Here is a 24,519-nt window from a genome sequence, read left to right on the forward strand (position 1 = left end):
TGCCACCAGATGCAGAAGATCCGTTTGTAGAGGAGGAATTGTTAGATTGACACTGAAAACAACTATTGTCCAAACCTGTACCCCAGCCTTACCTTTACTTGTTTTTTTCTTTTGGAGTGACAGGCAAGTCAGATCCACTTGGATGAGCATTCAAGGTGATCAGTGCAGTGACTGGGAAAAGAAAGGTCTCCCTGAGTGGCCTTTAATGCACTCCCTACTGTGCTGCATTATATGTTTTATGAACAGTACAGCAGAAGGAAACAGGTGAACAAGTGAACAACAAGGAATTCAGCACATTAGCAGCATAAGTATATGTGGATATCAAAAATTCTAATTTGCTACACAAAGCCATGAAGGCTTATTTATAAGGGAGCAGAATACCCACATGTTCTAACATGGTGGTCTTAGTGGGCAGAGATACTGAAGTAGGTATTGTTCTAGATTGTCTATAGCGTGTTCTGCAAGATATTTAATAACATTTACTTTGTGGCTATAGCTAACAAAAGTGCACATGAATCCTGGAAGGATCATCATTAAGCCTCAATTTCTCCAACAAAACAAACTAGGAAAGCCGGTCTCAGCCTTCATAGCAAATAGGGGAAAACGCAGCATGCACAGAAAAACAGGGGCCAGCCAAAACATACATTTTATGAGAAGCATACCTCAAAATAAATAGGCAGATCTTGAATACAGCTTTGCGTTCAGTGACGCTCCTACAACAGTAGTTAAACAGATGCCACAAGTGAGCTTGCTAATTAACAGGCTTGATAAAAACAGAACCATAGCATCAAATGTTTCCATGAAGGCAAAAATGTGCCGCAAAGCTACCCCTTGCCACTTCCCATATCCACACATTTTTCTCAAAGGACTATATTTGGGGAGCACAAGTCAATAACTAAAGAACACAGCTTTCAATTGCTTTTGTTTGCATTCATTTTCGATTCTATAATTAAACTGTAGATAAAACAAACAACCCCCGAAAGTCCACAAAAATATTTCTCGCTCCCAGAACAGAAAATTAAAGGGGCTTTGATTTCCCAAACTTGTCTCACCATAACTAGGGCCATTAAAGCAGGTTCCTGGTGTATTCATCACATTGGGAAGGGAGAAACAACTTTTAGATTTATGAAATATGAAATCACAAAAATAGCGGCATGGGGACTCGGCACACCCTAGTTTTCCAATGATCAGCCCAAACTTGGAGAGCACAGACTGTGATTTCTCAAAGGGGCTTAATAATAAGACACAAAGCAGCATTTCCTTAGGATGAGGTAAGCTTTAAGAAGGCAGTTTTGCAGACAGTGTCCATTGGTAAAGCAGGCCTGGAGAAACCTAAGCTTAGGCGTAGTCCACTGATCTGAGAAATGTTGAGTCCACTCCAATCACGCGCCTGGGCCACTCCACTAGCATCTCATAGTCCGCACAGTAAAACCCACTGTCCAATGTGGATGGAAGTCTTCTACACAGTGTGCAGGGTCTGCAGCAGCGTGTGTCTTGCACTCGAAAATGCCTCCAAAGCTCGGTTAGGCCTGTGCAAAAATAAAAACAAATTGGGAAACCGAGACCATCAATTTTAATTTCACTTAACATTTGTAGAATTCAGGAAAAATACGAATTACTTACCTTTGGTAATGTCCTTTCTGATCTATTCTCCTTCCACATATTCCTCAAGTTAGATATTAGCAGGTGATTTTCTGAAAATGTTCCTCCACTAAGTGCCACAGTTCGACTGAATGGCAATTTCATCAGCTCCAATGTCTCTATTGCTCTTAAAGTGACAAAATGCTTTGTATAAAAAGAGCACGTCACACCCCATAAACTCAATTCCATCTTTTCCCCCTTGCTAAGCAGCTGGGGAGTGAGGTACTACATGCAAACAAGCTATCAGATTAAGGGTTTAATTGGGAGGGAAATGATGAATCTGTGAGAAAGAACATTACTGAAGGTAAGTAATGCATTCTTCTAATGGATTGTATCCTCTCACAGATTCCTCATTTTACACTCCCAAGCAGGAGATAACCTGGCGGTGCAGAGAGAACAGAGCAACCTAAACAGAAAACTGGAGCATAACCTTGCCTGAAAATCAGTTATGGCATTAATGTTTGGCAGTGCTACACAGACTTGCTGGTCTTACTTCTGGCAGCACAACCATGTGCTAGCACCCTCACAACTCTGCCACCTGCTACAGTCCCACACCTCCCGGAGATGTAGGATTAGATGTTAGGCCCTGATGTCTCTAATCCATTCTCTTTCCTCTATGCCCCTCTTTTTCTCCACCCAGAAGTGACATTCTATGATTCAGCATTGTTCCGAACAACCTGCCTGAATTCTAAGGCCATTCCTTCAACCATGGCGCCTACAAACTTAACTTCCTTGGTGATGGGGTAGGGAGGGAGTAGGGGGGCTGGGAGGAGCAGAGTAGGGTTTACCTTACGTGTCTGGCTCCTTATCCTTAATTCAAGCCTCGTCACTATGGTCATATATCCAGGGTCGGATTGGCCCCTTGGCACGTGGCCGGGCCAAAATCGTCCCTGGGGATTGGGGGCCAGTTTCTGGCCATGCCTGGGCCGGTTTGGAGTAAATAAAAAGGAAACATTTTTTCCCCAAAAAGCCTTTGTCCTTCTTAGGTCGATTAATGAGTACCAACACAGGTAGGATGATATTGTATGCATATTTGTTCTATAAAAAAGAGCTTACACCTAAGTGCTATACAATAACGTTATCATTTGGCCTTGGGCGTCTGCTGGGATTCACAGTAATTGAGTGTACTTAGGAACAATGCTAAATGATGCCACTTCGTGTTTTGTCAAGGGGTGAAAGGTCGTGTTTCATCCCGGGATGTCACTTTGGGGTGGGGTCAAATGAAATCACTTCCGGTCGTGAGGCGAGGGATGGGCCAATTTTTTTTTTTTGGGTGACCGGGTCTATTTCTTGTCCCAGTCTGACCCTGCATTATCCCATCCATCTGGACCAACGTTACCAGGAAAAGATGTAATGTGTTCTTCTAAGAAATGCCATCTCCTCTGCAGATTCCTTAACTTTGATAGATTGATCGAGTGATAGTTGGCAGTTTAGAAAGGAGTGGTCTTGAGGTAAGGCTGAAAATCCCTTGTCACCCACTGCGAGTCCCCTGAAATGTACGGCCGTCTCCTGTGATTCCATGCCGATTATTCCCCATCAAATCCCTATCCAGGACTCACATTGGATGAAACTCAAGATGTGGGCCACGTATATGGTCCCTTGGTGGAACCTAGTACCCTTGTCCAGTCAGTTTATCTGGTTGTCCACAGTGCATCTTAGAATGGTGGCTGCCGCTGCATGTGTTGTAGACATTTTAAGCTCACTGGAAGCCTTTTTTCCTTTCCAAGCGGCTCCCAAAACAGAGTATCTAGTTGTTTGTAAATCAAGTAGCCAGGTAACTGTACTTTGACTATGCAGGGCCAGTTTCTGACATGTGCTCCAGTAAGGAGCTTGGAAAGGGATTGTTTGGTGTGCCTGGGGTAGGGAATGTTTGGAATTTCTCTGGAATCCAAATTTATGTGCGCCAAGACTGGGAGCCGGGGGAGTGACTGTCTGGTTCCAGTGCACATCCTAGTGTCTGAATGTTTGTTGCTGGGCAGATTGTGTGCCTTCGTTGGTGCTTTGAACCCTGGACCAGTGGGAACAACCAGTCTCGACCCGTGCTCGATAATCCGTGCATTCAGAACCTTCAGAAGTGTCCCTGGACCACCAGGTGGACTGACCAGTTCACTTCTAGGCTATCTTGCAGCAGCCCTTGCAATTCCATTGGAACTTGGAGGATCTTCAGCTTCTAGTACAAGACCCCCGATTCTAAATTTTCAGCCTCCTTGCATCAACATAACCCGCAGAGGGCCAGCTCCTTTTTTTCGTCCATGGTAGATCGATTATCGTTGCCTCATTGTGGTGACCACCTTTGCAATCCGTCTTCTTCGCTCCCTGGAGGTGTCCAGAAGTCGCCTGCTCCATCTATTCTTTGCAAGGGTGCTCAGCTGGAAGATGCCTAGAATAGCTACTACCCAGTTTCAGGAACATGTTTACCTCTCTTCTATTCTCCATCTGAGACAATATGATTTGCACCCTAATCATGGCACAGAGAGTGCCTTATTAGATCTGCAGATCAACATGCTGGACATTAGGGATGGGTAAAACTGGGCTATTGGTATTGTTGGACCTACTGGCAGCATTCAACCTTTTAGATCACAAGCGCTTCCTGACACTATTACCGATACAGCTATGTTGGACCTGCAGACCCATATGCTGAGTTATCATGGATAAAGGTAAAACGGGCTTGCTGGTGGTATTAGATCTAAGTGCAGTATTTGACCTACTAAACCACCAACACCTCCAATGGGCTCTGAAAAATGTGGGCAACTGTTCCACAGCAGCCACCAGATGGGTATTCTCATTCCTATCAAACAGGAGATCCAAAATTCACTGTGGGGAAAAGTTTTCAAGCAAAACGCCCATCAATAGCGGTGCTACCCAGAGTGCCAGCTTATCTCCACTTCTTTTCAATCTTTACCTGAGGGGTGTCTGCATAGTGTTCGATAACACCAGAGTTTATTTTACGAACTATGCAGATGACACCCAGTTGGTGCTGGAGTTGATCGGCTGCTACACAAGTGATACTATCAGGGTGGCGGCTTTATATAATATAATTGAAGCCTGGATGGAAAGGAATTGGATATGCCTAAATGGAATTAGTAACCCGGCGAGAGACAATCTGAATGCAACAAGCATTCTGATTGGCTCTCGCCAGGTCCCTACCCAGCCGGGAATCCCTCCGTCGGGATTCCACAGCCCTTGTACCCGGCGGGGGGCGTGGCAACCCCTCAGCCAATGAGGAGGCTCGAAGCAGGGCCATCCCGAGCCTCCCCGCGGCTGAGATGCTGCCTTCGCCCCCCGCCGGGTACAAAGACCGTGGAATCCCGACGGAGGGATTCCCGGCTGGGTAGGGACCTGGCGAAAGCCAATCAGAACGCCGGGGACTCGGGTAAGTCTTTTTTTAAAAACATTTTTAAATTCCCTTCCCTCCCTCTCACCCGCCCCCCAACTTACCTTCTTGGTCCTAGGTCCCTGGCGGGGGACGAGGGAAGCCTCCAGCTGTGTGGAGACTCGGAGCAGGGCCATCCCCGTTCTGTGCCTCTACACGGCTGGGTCTTCCCTCGTCCTCCACCGGGGACGCAGGTACGTTTTATTTTTATTTTTTCCCCCTTTTCCACCCGTCCCACTCACACCCTCCCAACCCCACTTACCTTCTTTTTGATCCTTTTTCGGGAGCGGACGCGCTGGGAACACTTGTGTCCCCAGCGCGTCCGCTCCCGATGGCCGACATGGAAAGGGAAAACGGACTCAGTTTTCCTTTTCCATGGCGGCGGCCATTTTATTTATTTTTTTTCCTCCCGAAACGCCGCAGCAGCGTTTCGGGACAAAAAAAAGCTTTTATTGCCCCGGTCACACAATTTCTGCGGCCTAGGGTACTAATAGCAATAGAACCTGAGCGTCGGGGGCATTACCGACTCTGGTAATGCCCCGGGGCCTTCGGTAAGGCCCTCGCTTCACTCGGGTCCTTACCTATGGGCCCCGGGGCATTACCAGAGTCGGTAAAGCCCCCCGACGATCAGGTTCTATTGCTTAAGTAAAACAGAGCTGATGATTTTCGGCTTGCATCAAGCTTGAGCCAAGTTATGTCAAGAGTACAAGTCATTTCACATCAAAGTCTCCCCCATCCTAGTGGCAGAGAAAGTGAAAACTTTGGGGCTATTCTTGGAGGCATCAAAATCCATCAGACCCTATTTGAGCGAGGACAATAGCACAACTATAGCAAGGGCCACTATACTATTCCGGCTCGACTACGGCAATGCACTTTTGTTAGAAGCAAGCCAGGGGTGCATAGCATGGTGTCAGACTACTCAAAATAACACTGTCAGAATAGTGCAAGAAACAAGGAGAGAAGACATCACAGCTGACAGAAAAGCCTTCCACTGGCTGACTGCAGAGGACAGGATTTATTTCAAGACCATGACCATAGTTCACAGATGAATATTTGGGCAGGCCCCGGCCTACCTAAAAGAAAAGATCACACAGTATGTACCAAGGCGACCATTAAGATCAGATGCATCAGTACTGTTAACATGTCCTTCCTCTAAAAAGTCAAACGGCCTGGGTCGGGCATTTCCGGTGAAAGCGGCCCAGAAATGGAACAGCCTACCAACACAGTTAAGACAGGAACAGAACTACACTACATTCAGGAAAGCCCTGAAACAAATCTATTAGGTAAATGAATCAGACCTAGAAGATCTGTATCTCACCCAGCTAGAAAAAGTTGTCCCGTTCCTTTATGTAAGGCTGAGTCTTTATGTGTGCACCGCAATGCCTGAGGGCTTTCGAAGCAATACACATTTTTTTAACAAATTAAAAAAAAATATATAAAAAACTGCCAGCATTCTACCATTTAGATCACGAGAGCTTCCTGACGCCACTATCAACAACAGACGAAAGTTCAGAAAACATGGCAATTGATTAGCTCCTTTTTAAATAATAGGAGATCCACAGTACATTGCGGTGATGCTTCGATTTGTCCCCACTATATTGTGGAGTCCCCCAGGGCGCATGCTTGTCGCCTGCGCTCTTTGAGGTTCACAGCAAATCGCTTTGTGACCTGATTACAGAAATCGGAGGGCGGTTTACAAATTATGCCGATAACACCCAATTGCTTTTGGAGCTGCACGGCAACTACGCCACAAATTCAGATAGACATATATGAAAGTTAGTCTATCAAACACTGGATGTCCATGCATTGGATGTGTATAAATAGTTCCAAAACAGAACTTATGATATTTGGATCTATCCAGGCCAGAACAAAACTTGATCCAAGGAATTCCAATTGTGTTATTGAGGACTGAAATATTACTCTTCTAAATAAATTAAAGAAACTTGCAATCTATTTAGAACCCTCTCTTGGTGCGGATGCACATAGTATTAATATTGTTAAAACTGTGCAGTAACATCTGAGACTTCTTAGACGGATAAAACCTTTTGTCTCTGATAAAAGTTGTGAAACTATGCTGAGGCCACTATTTTGCCTTGGATTGACTATTGCAATGCTCCCGAGTGGTTCAGTACGGGTCAGGTTGGGGGCAGGGAGGATGTCTTGATGGTGGGAGACCTTAATTGCTATTGTGGATAAGACCAGATTCTTGCTTTACAAAGGAATAAGCGGCTCTCTAGTAAGAGATGCAGGGAGAAGGCAGCTTGGTTACATTTGTTGGCAGCAAGGGAATTGTGCTGTGTGAATGTAATCTTTGCTAAGTGAGATTGTATTGCGATGGCCAGTTACTCCAACACTTGTTCCTCTACACTGGATTATGTATTCCTCTCCCACGCATGGTTGAATCTTTGTGCTGACTTCTGGATTCATAGAACTGTTCAGAAGGATCACTGTTTAGTGAGGATCTGTCTGTATTGGCAAGTGAGGCAAGAATCTTATTCTGCAGCAACTGAACTGATTGTGAATAAGTGGGTGAACAGAGTAAGTTAGAAAATGGATCAATTGTGAAACTGAATTAATTGTTCCTGGACTAAGCATGGAGTGAACACTCTGACCTCTTAAATAAACAAGTTTATTAACGAGTATGTACAATCTTTAATGCAGTGGCAGTGGCGGATGCCCCTGGTTTGCTCAAAGAGCTCCTATATTATGTTTTATAATGTTGTTTAAGTAAAAAAAGAGGATCCTTAGGGGGGAACATCCCTGAATTGGAGAAAGATGAAACAGGTGATGGCTACCTGGTAAAGAAGAACACATTTGGTAATGTTATTGCGACTTGAAGTTCCTCCCACGTAATCCTCATCTTCGATAATCTCCTTCCAGCATCAGCTGCTTCGGAAAAACATTTCTCGTAAATTTCTCGAAATTTGTTTTTCAAATGAATTGTGTACCCCCACATATTCCTCACCTTTGATACACTCCCAAAGTAGTATGTGTAGGAGGTGGAAGTGCACATTTTATTTTGAATTAATGCTGTGAAGTACAGCCTTCCCAAATCTTGCTTCCTGTCCAAAACGCAGATGCGGTAGGTAGAGAGGACCAAGTGGCAGCGGCACAAATATCTTGCACCAGCACTCCTCTCTGGAGAAATGAAGTGGCCACACCCCTTCTAGAATGTACCCGTAGGCCAACAGGAACGTAATTTCCCACTAAGTTATAGCATTCATTAATGCAAAGAATAATCCAGCGGGATAAAGTTTGTTTTGTCACAGCTAGCCCTAGCTTGTTTCCAGTATATCCAATGAACAATTGGTCGTCTTGCCTAAGATTTTCCATCCGAGAGATGTACAAACACAAAGCTCTCTTAGGGTCAAGACAATGAAGCCATTCATCCTGCTTAGATGGATGAGGTGGAAGATAAAAAGTAGGTAGGACTATTTTTTGATCAGGATGAAATTTGGGTACTACCTTTGAGAGAAAGTTGGTATGGATCCGCAAAATAACCTTTTCCTTAAAGAAGGTGGTAAACGGCAGTTTAAACAAACGACCCTGAAGTTCACCGACTCTAAGTGCCGATGTAATGGCTGTGAGGAAAATTGTTTTGAGAGTTTTTCATCTTTAAAGGACATGAATGTAGTGACTTGCAAAGAGCACACACGATACTTTAGAAGCAAGTTCAAGTCCCAAACAGGTGCAATATAAGGAACTGGAGGGAACACATTAATGAGCCCTTTCAGGAACTGTACAACAATAGGAATCTTATAGGATCCCTGCTCAGGCGCGCGCTTAAAGATGGATAACGCCACCAGGTATCCTTTCACAGTACCAACCTGGATCCCCTGGGTTGGCCAAATGATCAAAAAAGGATAGCACCATAGGTGTGTCACACAGAAAAGGATCTATATTCTAATCTCTGTACTGGCTGCAAAACTTAGCAACACCTCCATTACTTCTTCCGGGAGGGCCACATCCTTATACCTGTACCTCCCAGAAACCAGATGTGAAGGCTGAGAGTCCTGACTTCTGCATGGAGAACCCGACCTCCCTCTTCTGAGAGAAGGTCCTCTCTTTGGCGAAGATGAATTGGAGGGGAAAAGTTCCTCTCTTTGGGGAAGACCAATTGGAGGGTAGATGGACATGTTCAGGAGATCCGGGTACCACATCCAACCGGTCCAATCCGGAGCAGTGAGAATCAGGTCTTCCCGAACTTCCTCAACCTCCTGATGACATGAGGAATGATGGGCACTGGAAGAAACTCATACATGAGTGGAAACTGCCAGTCCAGCAAAAATGCATCTCCCAGAGCTCCTGTTGGAGGGAATTTCCTGGAGCAGAACAAGGTCGCACTTCCTGTTGACACTGGCCGAGAACAGATCCACTTGAGGGGTTCCGCAAAGGGTAAAGATCTCGTGAAGGACTTGCTGAGGTAGTTACCACTCGTGGGAGACTCTACTCAGAGTGTCCGCCGCAGTGTGTCCTCTTATCCGGAAAGATGAACGGCTGCAAGAGAGATTCCTTCTTGAAGTGCCCAAAATCAGAGCTGCATCGTCTCTCTGAACAGTAATAGTGACCTTACACCTCCCCTCTTGTTGAGGTAGTACATTGCCACTGTGTTTTTCCATCATTATCAGGACATTCTTTCTCCGTACAGAGGGCAGAAAAGCCATCAGTGCTAGTCCGATTGCCCTCAGCTCCAAAGGATTGATGTGTAGTTTGGTTTCAGATGGAGACCAACAACCGCTGATGGACAGATCGTTGATGTGGGCTCCCAAACCCGTGAGGGTCTGTAACTGCTGTTATCTCTGGCCATGGTTGCCAGAAAGGTTCCTATTTCAACACATTCTCCTCGACAGGCCAACCCCACAGGAGATCATGCGCGACCTTGCTCGGGACCTAAAGAAGGTCCATCATTCATTCTGCCGCAGAACTGGGACCACTGGGACCTGAGAACCCAATGAAGAGACCTCATCCTCAGGCATGCCTCTGGCACCAGGAACATGTAGGATGCCAAGAGACCGAGCAACCTCCAAGTCGAAGGCCGGATGAAGCTGGGAATTCTGGAACCGGACGACCATCTGCTGAATGTGATGAGCCCTCACTTCGGGCGGCGAGGCTTTCCCAGAGGAATCATCCATGACTGCTCCGATGAATTGAAGCTTCTAAGATGGCATCATGTGGGACTTCTTGAAATTGAGGGAGTAGCCCAGTCTATGGAGGGAGTGGCAGGTGAAAATGAGATGTTGCAGGACCTGTTCGGGAGAAGACGCCCTGATCAGCCAATCGTCCAGGTAGGGGTAGATGTGAACCCCCAGCCCACCCTTCTCCTGAGACTTGCTGCCACAACCACCATCAACATGGTGAAAACCCTGGGGCGGAGGTGAGCCTAAATGGCAGTACCCGAAACTGACCGTGAGAACTGCCAAAGGTGAACCTTAGGTACTTCCTGTGCTTGTGATGAATAAGGATATGAAAGTAAGCATCCTGAAGGTCCAATGATAACATCCAATCCTGGAGCTGAAGGGCCCGAAGGATCTGAGATTGTTCTTCCCGAAGGAAGTTGTTCAAGTATCTGAAGTACAAAATGGGTCTCAATCCTCCATCCTTTCTGAGGATCAAAAAGTAAGTGGAGTGCCACCCGTCACAGGTACCGGCTCTATGGCACCTTTTGCCAGCAGGATGGAGGCCTCTTGCAGAAGGAACAGATCTGGAAGCCTTTTTAAGAAAGGGAGGCAGTAACCCTTGGCCTACCATCTTCCATGGCCCAAGTATCGGAAGTAATTCTCTGCCATTCTTCCAAATAATGACTGTGCCTGCCACCCACCACAGTCTTGTGGACTAAGGCCTCAGAGAGGTATTTTGGGCAGCTCTGGCAGCGGCTGATGGTAAGGCAGATATTGCTTGGGCGGACTTTGTACCTCGTCCACCTCGAGGAAAGTTCTTCTGGGCCCTTTGGCTGGCTTGACCCCTCGCCCTTCGCAAGTAAGGGTAATAGCGAAAAGTGCTGACGCCTCTATGCTTGACAAGCCAGATATGTCGGTTGTGGCTGACGTATTGCTACACTCAACGACTTGGCTGCCGCTTTGGAAGTCTGAAGTTTTTCCAGACTTTCTTCTGCCTTATTCCCAAAAAGATGTGACCCATTAAAGGGCATGTTAAGTAGCCTGGATTGAACGTCAGGTGCAAAACCAGATTTCCATAACCAGGCAAACTTGCGTGCCACCACAGTAGCCGCCATGACTCTGCTGACACTGTCAACGGAATCAAGTCCTTATTGTAAGGACTCTCACATTGCGTCCTTGACATCCTTAATTATATTAAGGAAGCCATCTCTTTCCTTTTCCTCGCCTTCTGGAATAGGGTCAGCAACAATAGCTACAACATCCCACAGAGTATGAGTAAATTTAGCGCACATGCTGTATTTATAAACTTAAGAGCCATACTGCGGGCCGAGAAGACCCTCTTAACAAGAGTGTCAAAACACGTATCATCCCTATCAAGAGGAATAGTAGGATAAGCGGCTGCCCTGGATGTGGACGTAGCAGCTTGTACTACCAACCTCTCAGGAGTTGGGTGCGTTGAAAGAATGTCTGGATCCATGTTAGAGGACTTATACTTCCCAGCGAGGCTCTTATTGACGGTGTAACGCTCACCTGATTCCTGCAGAGGCGCCGGTCTTGACTGGGTGAATGCCGTATCTTCAAAGGTGATGTGTAACACACGGTTGGCTCTTTGGGCTGGACCTCTGTGCACAGTATGTCTGACTCGAAGAGTAAGATGTCTGTAGATAGAAAATATGGGATTAATGAACTGGGGTTATTGGGTACCTCTCTCCTCTTCCCTTTCTCTTCTCCTGTAGAACCCCAAAGGTTAACACCCTCACCTTAGGTAAGTGAACGCCGAGCTCTCCATCTGCCTCGGGGCCGGGTGCCGTAACCAGTTTCTTCACTGGATAAGGGTGCAGGCCTCTTGACCTCAGAGGACTGCTGTCCGTCGTTAACTGCACGAACGGTAAGTTCACTTCAAATGTCTTAAAAGTCTTTTGTAATGATATCTCTTGTTTTGCAGGGTTCCGGCGATGGCGGGCTGATGAGAGTTGAGGATCGAACCCGCGTGAGGAATAGAAGCGCCTGGAAGCACGTAAGTAAGCGCTTGTAGCCTGCTTCACGATGTGCACTAACTGTCCCTTTTATCTTGCAGGTACAAGTTCGGAGCTTTAGAGAAGCTGAAGGGTGCTGGAATACCCACTGGATTCGGCGTGGGAAGGAGTAATGGCACGTGAGTAATAAAGTTGCCCAATGTCTTTAAACGCACCTTCTTTTGTCTTTCAGATGCGGGATGCAGCGCCGAATGCCTCCGGAGCGTGCGAAGAGCTGGTAAGCTTTTGTCTTTCAGATGCCGGAATGCAGTGCGAAGACCTCCGGAGCATGCGAAGAGTAGGTAAGCCTTTGTCTTTCAGATGCCGGAATGCAGCGCGAGGCGTTGGTGACAGCCGATGGACCAGGTAAGAGATGCGCTGCCACTGAAGACCGTAGTGCTAACCTGTTCTTTCTTTGTCTTTACAGATGCTGCTGAAGACTGCATTCCAGGATGGTAAGCCTTTGTTCCCTTAGGCCCAGGATCAGAAGCAGAAGACACGATGAGCGTTCTGCTGCAGAGAATGCAGAATAACGCAAAGCAAGATTCATCCATCGGGTGTGGTTTAAATAGCCTCCTGTAGTGCTTAGGTGTCTCCTTCCACAGCCACGCCTAGGCAAGAAAAGAGTTCCTGCTTTCCAGAAGAGTTCCAGTGTTCTGAACCTAGGGAGTGGCTCCTGCCCCACCCAACAGGAAAAGTAGTCCCAAACAGAAGAGGATCAGGGGTTCAACTGGCAGGTAAGTAAGCAGCATGGTCTGCTGCAGGTAAGTCCACCCAAGCATTATGAGCCCGGCGCTTCCAGCGCTGGGACTGGGCATCTTTATGAGCCTGGTGCCACTGGCGCCAGGACAGGGTCCAAAAGGTCCCAATTGGGACTGGCTGGCACTCGGAACCGGGGTTATGGGTCTGCTTCCAAGGGAGTCGGGCAAGTCCTGATCTTTTGGAAGCAGAGATCATGACAGACGGCTAGATTAGAATCAGCGATTTCCCAGTTTGCCATAACACTCCTCTGCAAGGCAGAGTGGAAAGGTAAAATTGGATACTTTTGTAGATTCTTGTTGAAAATGTTGGTAAGGTAGTCCTGTTGATAAACTGTAGCAGGCCTCCTCCATCCCAGGAACTCTGTGACCCTATTCATCAGCTGCCTGTTAAGAGGCCTTAGATTGTTCAGAGGGGTCAGGTGTTGCAAAATCTACCTCTGAAGGGGTATCAAGACCACTTGTACTTTTCAAGGCATCACAGAGGTTTTCCATTCTGGATTCTTCAGAAATGAGAGCCTCTCGAACATTTGATGTCCCATATTGAAGACCAAATAGCGGTGTATCCTGGTCGAAAGTCTCTGTTTCCCCGAAAATAGATGACAAAGACTTAAAGAAGTCCTTTTTAGGTAAGGGCTTGTAACTCTTATCATAAAACCTTTGAAGATGACTTTGACATCGATGGGACTCGACAGTCAGAGGAAAGAGGTGTAGGTTTCTCCTTGACTCAAGGTTTCGAAAGCTCTTGCATGGTCGACAGTTTGTAGCCCGGGCTTGAGGGCGCAAGCGAAAACCTTTTTGGACGCCCCATCATCCTTGGCCGTGGTCCCTTTTTTGGTTCTCTCGAAGGGGCCGGAGCCACCTTCTCGAATATCTTTAGTATCTGAAGATGAAACGTCTCCTACTCAGCCTTAGAGGCTGACCTAGATGGACAGGACACCGTCCGCTCGTGAGAGGAATCCGAGCTGGACCTGTGACACCTTCTTGGATCTTATAGGAGACCTGAAAAAAGACGAGTGATTGGAGCCACTACAAGAGTGGAAGCACTTTTTTGGAGTGCTTTCTCGGAGGAGATACTCCCCTCGAACTCATTTCATCAGAAGGTCTTCTCTTCGACAGAGTGGTCGATCGTGACTTATGGATCGGCCTACCTGCAGCAAGTTCCTCCTTCCTCTCCCTTCAGTGCCTTTCATGTAATCGACTAAAAGGAACCGCAACGGGCAGTCTTGTGTTCAAGCCTGAAACATCAGAGGAAAACGCGGTGTGGGTTCGTAATGGACATCTTGGCCCCACAATCGGCACATTTTTTTTAAGCCTGTTTTAGGAGTCAAAATCTTATAAAGAAAGGGTCGAAGAATGACAAAAATCGCACTGTATCCAAAGCGAACTCTGCAGCAGAAACAGGAATTGAAGTAACGGGTGTAGTGCGTGCTATCAGTATTGTCGGCGACGTCATGCTCGATAGCGGATGGAGGCCGTCGAGGGACATCGGGTCAACGACGCATGGCCCCTCTACCAAGAAAACATTTCTAAAGCAGCTGACGCTGGAAGGTGATTATCAAAGATGAGGAATACATGGGAGGACACAATCCATTTGGAAAAGAGGGCTACTTTAATCGTTTAGGAATTGGATGAAGAGGCAGCATGCCAAGTCATACCAGTTTAGTGGACTAAAGAATTTTAGAGATTATGAAATCAAAAGATACTGGAGCCCTTTGGCCTATCCTAGCAGGAGCATCAAGTCAGTCTTCAGACAAATCCTTTGGAGAGAGTGAATGGAGAGGGTACATGTCTAGCTTGTATGACAGGGATGAGATTGCTGGGTTCTGCTTTTTCTAGAAAGGGAGAAGTGGGCTCTTCCCGTAGATAAGGATTCGATTGAAGATCAGATCAAGAAAGCTAAGTCCTTGAAGGCAGCAGGTCCTGATAGGATTCCAACTGCCGTTATGAAGCAGCACAATGACTTATGGCCAACAATACTGTGATGCTGAAAATGCGGTATGGAGGGACAGGTCCTCCTAGTCCTTGTCCTACCACTTCACTGTGTGCATTTTCTCTATGTTTTCTGCCACTGAGGCAGTGCAGCTCTTCATGTTTTCCTTTTCATGAACAACACACATGGGATAACCTTATGTCTGTTTTGGGCATTTGTATGTTGCCCACAGAGCAGGGTATGGACTTGTGGCAGCTGCATGCTGCCTTGGCAGTGGCTCCGAGTGCCCTCTATTTTGGGACACCTAGGCCTGCCGTTGTTTCGTTCTCCCCTGTTCGCCTCCCTTGCCTTGTCGCGCTCTGAAACACCTGTGTATGAGCACAATATAAATAAAATATATCATATCATAGGAATCAATGGATTCCTGAGAGGAGGTAAGATGGCCCCTGTCGCCTCTTGGTTTCCATTGCCTTTTACCTTGTTGGATGTTGGGTGGAAATACCATACATGGCTCTGGGGCGGCCTCCTGTCAGAATGACTGGAGCCTTCCCAGAGGCTTTGTGTTGTGGGTACACCCTAGGGGTAGGACCTGTATGAATGGAGCCCGAAGTGAACTCACATTCTGTGTTATGGGTGTCTGGTTTCTGTGTGTATGACACAATGAATGAGACACCCCTGACTGAAACTGACATGAATGCAGTGTAGTGTGATGAAAGGCTGGGTACTTTCCCCAATCCACACTCTTTGTTATGGGTGTCTGGTTGGAGTGAATGGCCTGAATGCCTGTGAGCCTGATTGGCTGCCTGCCTGCCTGAATGCCCTCCTATGTGATTGGCTGAGTCTGGCTCAGCCAGAGTGAATGGGGAACAGATGTGTATATCTGGGGTCCTCTCACTTACTGTAATGCTCACCTGGTTCTATGCAGAAGTGCCTGGGCTCTTCCGTCGTGTATTCCTCACCTCTTACCACCAAAACACTGTGTAGCATAACGAACACATACCGCCGGGTTAGGGAGGAAGAAGATCCCTTCTCACACCAAGAGATCCCCGAACACCAACTTGTATCCTGCTGGTGTTGCTGAGGCCCTGTAAGTAAAAACAATGGGCAATGGGTTGCTTGTGTTTCTTGTCTCTCCCCTCCCACCCAGACCCTGCGCATGGACCCTCTGGAATGGCCGGACACAACAGTGATTTTGTGGCGTTGGTGAACTTTGAGGAGTGAGCACCCGTGGTCCAGTTGTCTCACTGGACTCTTGCTTGCCCAGGCCTGCTGCAGCTTGCCGGATGCTAACAATGTCCTTTGCCCGCTTAGTGCAGGTTGTATTGTTCACAGAGCCTATAGTTCGTGGTGAGTCAATGGGCCTCATTACGAGTCCGGCGGTAAAACTGCCTTGTTACCGCCGTACTCGTATTACCATTCCGCCTCCATGACTCCCGGAATTACCAGGGCATTACAGCCCCGGTGTCCCGGGAGTCACGGAGGCGGAATGGTGTTAATCCCCATTCCCATTGAGTCCCATATGACTCAATGGGAATGGGGAAGTGGAAACACCGGCACCATCTCGTGATGGTCAGACCTGGCGGGAAGATCACCTCCCGCCTGCAGGACTTGGGATCGGACGGTCCGGAATTAACAGTGGGGGCCGATCCGTAATGAGGCCCACTGTGTCCTTTGACTGCCAATACATTGTTGCACCATTGTGCCTTTCTGCAGTGGTAGGTTATGCCATAAGTCTCTTGTCTGCTTTGCTAATGTCTCTTACTTGCTAATGTCTCTTACTTTGTCTCTCAGGATGCGGTTATTGTGAGGATGGAGGGACTAGTAACCGCTTTGGGTGAGCTGGAGAGCATGGGTAAGTATTTCATCTGAAGCATAGTTCCTGTCCCTCAGGAACACGTGCACGATACCGTGCCTTTTCTTCTGGTCCTGAGTACGGGAGCTCACACATGCTTCTCTCTCCTTTCCAGGTACAGCGGGAGCAGCGGAAATCACAGCAAGATGACAGGGGAAGCTAAGAACAAGAGCCAGAGCCATAGCGGTGAGCTTTCAGCTGAGAAGCAGAGCAACGGAAAGCACGCTGCTGAGCCTGGGTGTGGCTTATATAGCAGCCACACCCAGTACACTAGTGTGTAGCTGATGGAACGTCTCTATGGCTCACTTCGTGGCCATTTTGGTGGTGGACCTGGAGGGCAACAGCGGCAGCCATCTTAGTAGATGAGTATGTTATGTGCTGGTGTGAGTGCCAGTGATGAACAAGGGTAGTCCAGCCATTCCGCACCCATGGCCCTATAAGAGAGTTGCGGTTGCCTCTACTTGTGGCTTCAGTAATCATGAAATAACCCCCCACCAAGGCCCCCACTAAGGAGCTGCTACAGGGTTTTGGCTTGGTTGGGTGATTCCGGTGGAGCCGAGCAACTAAACGTGGTGCATGTACATGTGCTGCTGTTTTCCAGGACCTGTCTAAAACCCCATAACCCTTACAGTCGATTAAATAATACAGGGAATGTTGTACTCGCTTGGAGTCCAAAATGCCATGTACCTCATACTCTAGGCTGTTATCTACTTGCATGGGGGGTGGAGGAGTTAGAGGGCTGTGTGTACCGGGTTCGACTGGTTTCAACAAGGAAACATGGAATCCCGGGTGAATACGTAAGGGTGGTGGCAGTGTCAATTTTACCTCCACGGGATTTATCAAAGCAGTGATCTGGTAACAGCCTATGTACCTAGGATGAAACTTTCTAGGTCCCTTCAACTGGATGTGATTGGTAGCTAACCAGACCTTGTCGCCTCCCCCTGCTTCTTGTCGGCAAACCTCTTGTAGTAATCATATTTCAAAAAACGTAGCAGGCACCCCTCTACAGAAAGAACATGGCATGATAAACTGTTTTGTGGTTTTTATTTTCTCCCATTTTGAGAGTTCGCAGCCATCGCTTTTTGCTCAGTGTACTTTTCACAAAGGAGGAAAATATCAATTTGCATATCAGTCTTTGTCCCGCCCACATGGGCAATCCAGCACCGAAATGCTATGGCAATTCCCTTGTGAACAGGAGTACCAACAGCAACCCCATACACGTCTTTCAGCCTTGTTGGGCCCCATCAGTGAGGTGGAGCTGTACCTCTCTGGGAACAGTGAGCAGGGAAGTCCATGTCTGGGTTCCCCCAGGTAACAGAGGGGCGCCTGCTACTTTTTTTGTAATTTTTGCAGGGAACTGGGTTTGGTCACCCTAAGTTACCTGGGGGAACCCAGACTTGGACCCCTTACTCACTGTACTTAGAGAGGCACAGCTCAACCTCACTGATGAGGCCCAAAAAGGTTGAAACACGTGTATAGGGTTGCTGTTGGTACTCTTGCTCAAAGGAGGTTTGCCTGGCATTTTGGTGCTGGACTGCCCTTGTGGGCGGGACAAAAACTGATATGCAAATGGGTTATTGCTCCTTTGTGAAAAGTACAGTGAGCAAAAAGCGATGGCTGCAGAATCTCATTGTGGGTAAAAAACCACAGAACTGGTTATCATGCCATGTTCTATCTAGAGAGGGGCACCTGTGTCATAAAGCCAAAGCTAAGCCCCCAGGGACGGAATATGGGCAAGGTGGTTGTAGGAACTGTAGGGGGATCTTTTCTGAGCAGGTTTCATCTCTGCCCCCTTTGTAGATGTCCCAGGTATAATGGGAAGAGACATTCTGGTGGCAAGGCTCAAGGAAAACTACATCTCCCAGCAGCCCCATGGCCCAGGACTACAGCCCTGGCAGCCCGGATCTCGTGTGGAAAGAAATCAGGCACACAGAGCCTGCAAACGGCTCAGGGAACGCAGAAGCCAACGGCCAAAGCAACGCGCATGCGCGAGACTGCCAGTACGCACGCGCGATCATGGAACGCTTGTTCGCGCTCTACATTGCAGCCGAGAGGACGCGTTCGTCTGAGCTCCAGCCAAGCCACTCGCGGGGCCGCCCTCGCTGCTGGAACACAATCCTCAGGCCCCGCGGCATCAAAGATAACTGCATTATTCCACTCTAGTGTTACAGAGCATGTCACGTAACTTATTGCAGTAAAACTGATGTACTGAGGCTCCGGTTGTTGTGAAATAACCAACGGAGTCGGTCAAGTTCTTGGGAGACTGCTTTTTCTAACGGATTTCGTACTAACAAACCTGCATGCCGAAATCACGCTCGCCTGTTGCGGGTGTTCATAACTTTACACTCGCCAGTTGCGGGTGCTTGTAACTTCATACTCGCCGGCGGCGAGTGCTAGTAGCACACGATCAAAGGCTAATTGTTTCCTCTTTTGTCAGGAGCATTCTGACAGCATTCAGAACCTGTTAACCACGGACCCACAGACTGCAGAGCCAGCGGGCGGAGAGACATTCGAGAAACTCATTGGAAAACCAGAGCTAAGTGTTCAAATCATGCTTAATGTGTAATACTTTTTTGAATGCTATGTAAGGTTACAGTGTCAGAACTAAATCGAGTACCTTGAGCAATGCATGCAAGAGGTACCAATTGTTGAACAAACTCAGTGCCCTAACCAACTGAGTGCTACAATTTGCCCCGGGCAGGGCATGCATGAAACCATTACGGAGTGTAACTGTGCAGAAGTTAAACAGAGTGCTAAATCTCAATCTGGGTAATACAGGTATGGAACATGAATATTTGAGTGAATGGTATGAAACTCAAGATATTGAAATCACTGCAAACAGACTCTTCAGGGTAGGAGTCAAGGAGCAGGTCTTTCCCACAAACCCCTTTCCTGTCCACAACCACTTCCTAACCCTCATTCCGGTTTGGCTACCACGGCGAACCCATCCAATCCGTGGACCCTAACCCTCTTTCCCCGTGGGGGTCGCGTTGTCCTGCGTTTATCTAATCCAGGCGCCAAGACCGTCAAGGGGAGGTAGGAGTTCTTGCTGCTTCTGCATTGGGACGGAACTCGCCTTGACAGAAGCGAGAACCCACGTATATTCAACGCCCAAGTAGCACGAACTCCGGAATCATGGAGGACATAGCTCGCGTCCTACATGAGTTGAAAGATGCACTAGAGGCCACAAGACAGGATTACGCAACTCTAGCCGCTAGTGTGCAGGAGCTCACAGCGCAAGATAGACCCCTCCCTGATGGGCCCCCTCCAACCCTGGTGCAAGTTCAGGTAACCACAGAACCACCTATGCCGTTAGCCACCCCAGAAAGGTATGGGGGTGATCCACAAAGCTCTCAATTTTTATGACGCAATGCCAGCTGCATTTCTTGACCAAGCCACAGTTTTCCGTTCGGCCCAGTCTCGCACTGCCTTCATAATTTCATATCTCACTGGGGATGCTACAGCATGGGCTAACCCTCTGGTACAGAAGGATGATGGCTTGCTATATGATTGGGCTGAGTTCCAGGATGAATTTGATAAGATGTTCAATAGGAGGGCGGCCTCCTTAATTAGAGACCGGGAATTACTTACACTGCAGCAGGGGAGTAAGAAGCTCATCTCGTATGTGACTACATTTAATTGACTGGTGGTCGAAGCCGAATGGCCCCACGGAAAAAGACTGGCCCTCTTCTACCAAGGCCTTAGAGATGAGTTAAAAGACCTCATAGTGCAAGTGGACCCGCAACCAACCACTTGCACGGAAATGATAGAATTAGCCTTGCGCCTGGACCATCGACAAGGAGAAAGAAGACAGGATAGGCGTAAGTGGGAAGCAAAACAGAATCCAACAAGAACAGACTATCCAAGAGCTTCAACTAGCTCGGGTAAGACCGCAGAAAAGACCCCGGAACCTGAACCTATGCAAATAGGGACGATTCGTGGAGCAATTTCCAAAGAGGAAAGGGATAAGTGCAGGAAGGAAAAGCTTTGTATGTATTGTGGTAAGCCCGGGCATTTTGTGAGAGAGTGTGGGGCCAAGCCTAAGAATACTCTTTCGTTGGGAAATGCCAACGCTCGCCAGTGAGGAGGGCGGATCTGCCGAGCCAAAGTCATCATAACGCCCCTATTCATACGTTGGGTAACGTGAAACATGCTCACAAAATCCATATTACTGTCACTGGTATTCTTCAGACACGCCAAAGGGAATAGGTGGTTTCCCTTATGGTAGACTCAGGTGCTACCGGTAACTTTGTGGATGCCAATTATGCTGAAGAATTGGGGTTGCCAGTGGCCTCAAAGAGTACTCAAGAGGCGGTCTTGTTCAGTCGATGGATCGCCATTAAAATCTGGACCGGTGACACAGCAAACAGGGGAGCTGATATTGAACATCCAAGGCCATAAAGAGCTCATCCAGTTTGACGTAATTGCAGCCCCCCAGTTGGGCTTCATTCTTGGCCTTCCCTGGCTGGCGCTACATAACCCAGTAATTGATTGGGCATGTGGTACGGTTTGCTTTTCTTCCAGTTTTTGTAGAACTCATTGCACCAAGGAACTGGGACATGTCGTGCAGGTATTAGGGGCCACACAAGACAACAAGAAAGAACCACTAGAAGGTCTACCACAGGAATATCAGGACTTCCGGGATGTTTTCAGCAAACAAGCAGCGGAAACACTACCGCCGCATCGGTCGTTCGACTGTAAAATAGATCTGGAGCCAGGTGCTGCACTGCCATGCAGCCGGATCTATGCATTGACGGAAGCCGAGAATCAACACCTTAAGGAATGCATAGAAACTAATTTGAAGAATGGGTTCATCCGTCATTCCACCTCACCTGTTTCTTCGCCGTTATTCTTCGTTCCGAAGAAAACCGGAGAACTCAGAACATGTATCGACTACCGCGCGGTCAACCGCATTACAATCAAAAACCGATACCCCCTACCGATTATACCAGTTCTGTTGGATCAAGTTCGAGGAGCCACAATATACACAATGCTGGATCTACGAGGTGCCTATGCATCTGGTGCGGGTGCGTGAAGGAGACGAATGGAAGACTGCCTTCAGAACGAAATTTGGACTTTATGAATATCAGGTCATGCCATTCGGTCTCTGCAACGCACCTGCCGCCTTTCAGCACTTCTTGGATGAGGACCTTCGTGGTTTCTTGGATGTATTTGTCGTGGTATATATTGACGATATATTGATCTACTCCTGAAACCAAGTCGAGCATATACAAAATGTCAAGTCCGTCTTGCAACGGTTACGGGAACACCATTTGCTTGCCAAATAAGAATAATGTTCATTCCATTGTACCACAGTGGAGCACCTTGGTTTCATACTGTCAACTGAGGGGGTTAAAATGGATACACAAAGTGCAAGCGATCTTGGATTGGCCAGCCCCGCAAAACATCAAGGAACTATAGTCTGTACTAGGATTCGCAAACTTCTACCGACGGTTCATCCAAGGGTTTGCACAGAAAAGTCTAGCCCTTACTCGTCTACTAAAGAAAGGGAAGCCATTTGTATGGGACTCTGAGGCAGAACATAGTTTCCGTCAGCTAAAAGAGGCCTTCACCTCAGCCCCCGTCCTATTGCATCCAGATCCTGCGTTACCGGTCCTGGTAGAGACTGACGCTTCAAGTTATGCGTTGGGGGCAATTCTATCTCAACGTGATCACTCAGGACAATTGCACCCAGTAGCTTATTACTCGAGGAAGCTCAATTCTGCGGAACAGAACTACACTATTGCAGATCGTGAACTACTTGCTATTAAAGCGGCGTTCGAGGAATGGAGACACTACCTGCTGGGAGCAAGGCACACCATAACGGTTTTGACAGATCACCGTAACCTCCAATTTCTAAAATCAGCACAGCCCTCACCCCACGACAGCTACGATGGGCCATGTACTTTGCAGACTTTGATTTTGTGGTAACATACCGGCCGGGACAGGAAAACAGAAAAGCGGACATACTTTCCAGGTATCCGGAATCACAGGTCTTACCCAGAGCAGAGGAGACGGCAAAACCCATTGTGCCCCTGACTAACATCGTAGGAAGTACAACTAATACGTTGCTGGAACAAATAGGGGACGCAATGACGGCACAGCAATTGCTTCAGTGGGAAAACCGGGATCAGAGGCGTACCTTACAAGATGGTATACCATATCAGGGAAAAGCAGTTTATATGCCTAACATGGCTCTTTGGACTCAAGCCCTAACATGATGTCATGATTCCCCATTGGCTGGTCATCCAGGAGTAAATAAGACTCCAGCGGCACTATTGGTGGCCTAGTCTCCATAAGGAAGTACAGGAATACGTTACGCACTGTAAAATATGTGCTCGGAATAAAACAGATCATAGAAAACCAGCAGGATTACTTAGCCCTTTGCCCACGACTTCGCAACTATGGCATACGGTGTCGCTGGACTTCATCATTGAACTACCCCTGGATCATGGCAATACCACAATACTGGTAATAATAGACTCATTTTCCAAACTAGCCCATTTTGTACCTAGTTGTGGTTTGCCGACAGCAGGAGAATTCGCAGACCTATTCCTACAACATGTTGTTCGTCTACATGGTGTGCCGCAGCACATAATATCGGATTGTGGATCCCAGTTTACATCTAGATTTTGGCGTCAATTCTGTGATAAAATAGGCATACAACTACAGATGTCCAGCAGTTACCACCCCAAAACGGACGGGCAGATGGAGCGACTGAATCAGACGCTTGAACAGTACCTTCGCTGTTTTACGCATGGAGCTGAGGGAGGATGGGTGGAATTCTAGTGGTTAGATGAATTAGCATATAATAACTCCCAGCATACTTCCACAGGATACTCCCCCTTTTTTGTGACTTACGGATATGATCCAAACATACAACCAAGTGGTGAATGTACCCCAGAAACAATACCATCGGTGCAAGCTAAAGTGGCCCACTTGGCACAAACTTGGAAAAAGGTTCATCAAAATCTAATCGCAGCAAAGAAAACTAGTAAGAAGCATGCTGATAGGAACGTCGTGCCAACCCCAAGTACCAAGTAGGAGATAAAGTCTGGCTTTTGACACAGCACTTGCACCTTCCTGGGTCCCGTAAACTGAAACCACGTTTTTTGGGTCCATTCCGCATCACCCAAGTCATTAACACGGAGGCGATGCAACTTCAACTCCCTGATCATATGAAAATACATCCTGTATTCCATATTGGCACTCCTGAAACTAGCAGACCCCCATACACGCATGGAGAGACCACCACCTGTTATGGTAGAAGGGTACCCAGAGTACGAGGTCCAAGCCATACTCAATTCACGACTAAGGGGGGGTCAATTGCATTACCTGATCGATTGGGTGGGTTTCGGCCCCGAGGAAGGATCTTGGGATCCCGCCTCTAACATGCATGCTCCTCGACTCCTGCGCCTGTTCCATCGCAACCATCCCACTAAACCCGGCCCTTCTGCAGGGAGGGGGTGTACTGTCATAAAGCCAAAGCTAAGCTCCCATGGCAAGGTGGTTGCAGGAACTGTGGGGGGAACTTCTCTGAGCAGGTGTCATCTCTGCCCCCTTTGTAAATGTCCCAGGTATAATGGGAAGAGACATTCTGGTGGCAAGGCTCAAGGAAAACTACATCTCCCAGCAGCCCCATGGCCCAAGACTACAGCCCTGGCAGCCCGGATCTCGTGTGGAAAGAAATCAGGCACACGGAGCCTGCAAACGGCTCAGGGAACGCAGAAGCCAACGCCCAAAGCAACGCGCATGCGCAAGACGGCCAGTTCGCATGCGCGATCCTGGAACGCTTGTTTGCGCTCTACATTGCAGCCGAGAGGACGCGTT

General features: G+C 47.7%; 1 protein-coding gene across 1 annotated transcript in view; it reads right to left on the reverse strand.

Moving 5' to 3' along the window:
- Positions 1–451: 451 nt before the first annotated feature.
- Positions 452–24,519, reverse strand: part of RANGAP1 (Ran GTPase activating protein 1) — a 1,265,070-nt gene continuing 1,241,002 nt past the window's right edge. The window contains exon 16 of the mRNA XM_069652750.1: positions 452–1,529. Coding sequence (XP_069508851.1) covers positions 1,460–1,529 — 70 coding nt within the window. The 3' untranslated portion in view covers positions 452–1,459. The remainder of the gene's footprint in view (positions 1,530–24,519) is intronic.

Source organism: Ambystoma mexicanum, chromosome 3p, assembly GCF_040938575.1.
Source record: "Ambystoma mexicanum isolate Mex_15411 chromosome 3p, UKY_AmexF1_1, whole genome shotgun sequence".
NCBI lineage: Eukaryota > Metazoa > Chordata > Amphibia > Caudata > Ambystomatidae > Ambystoma > Ambystoma mexicanum.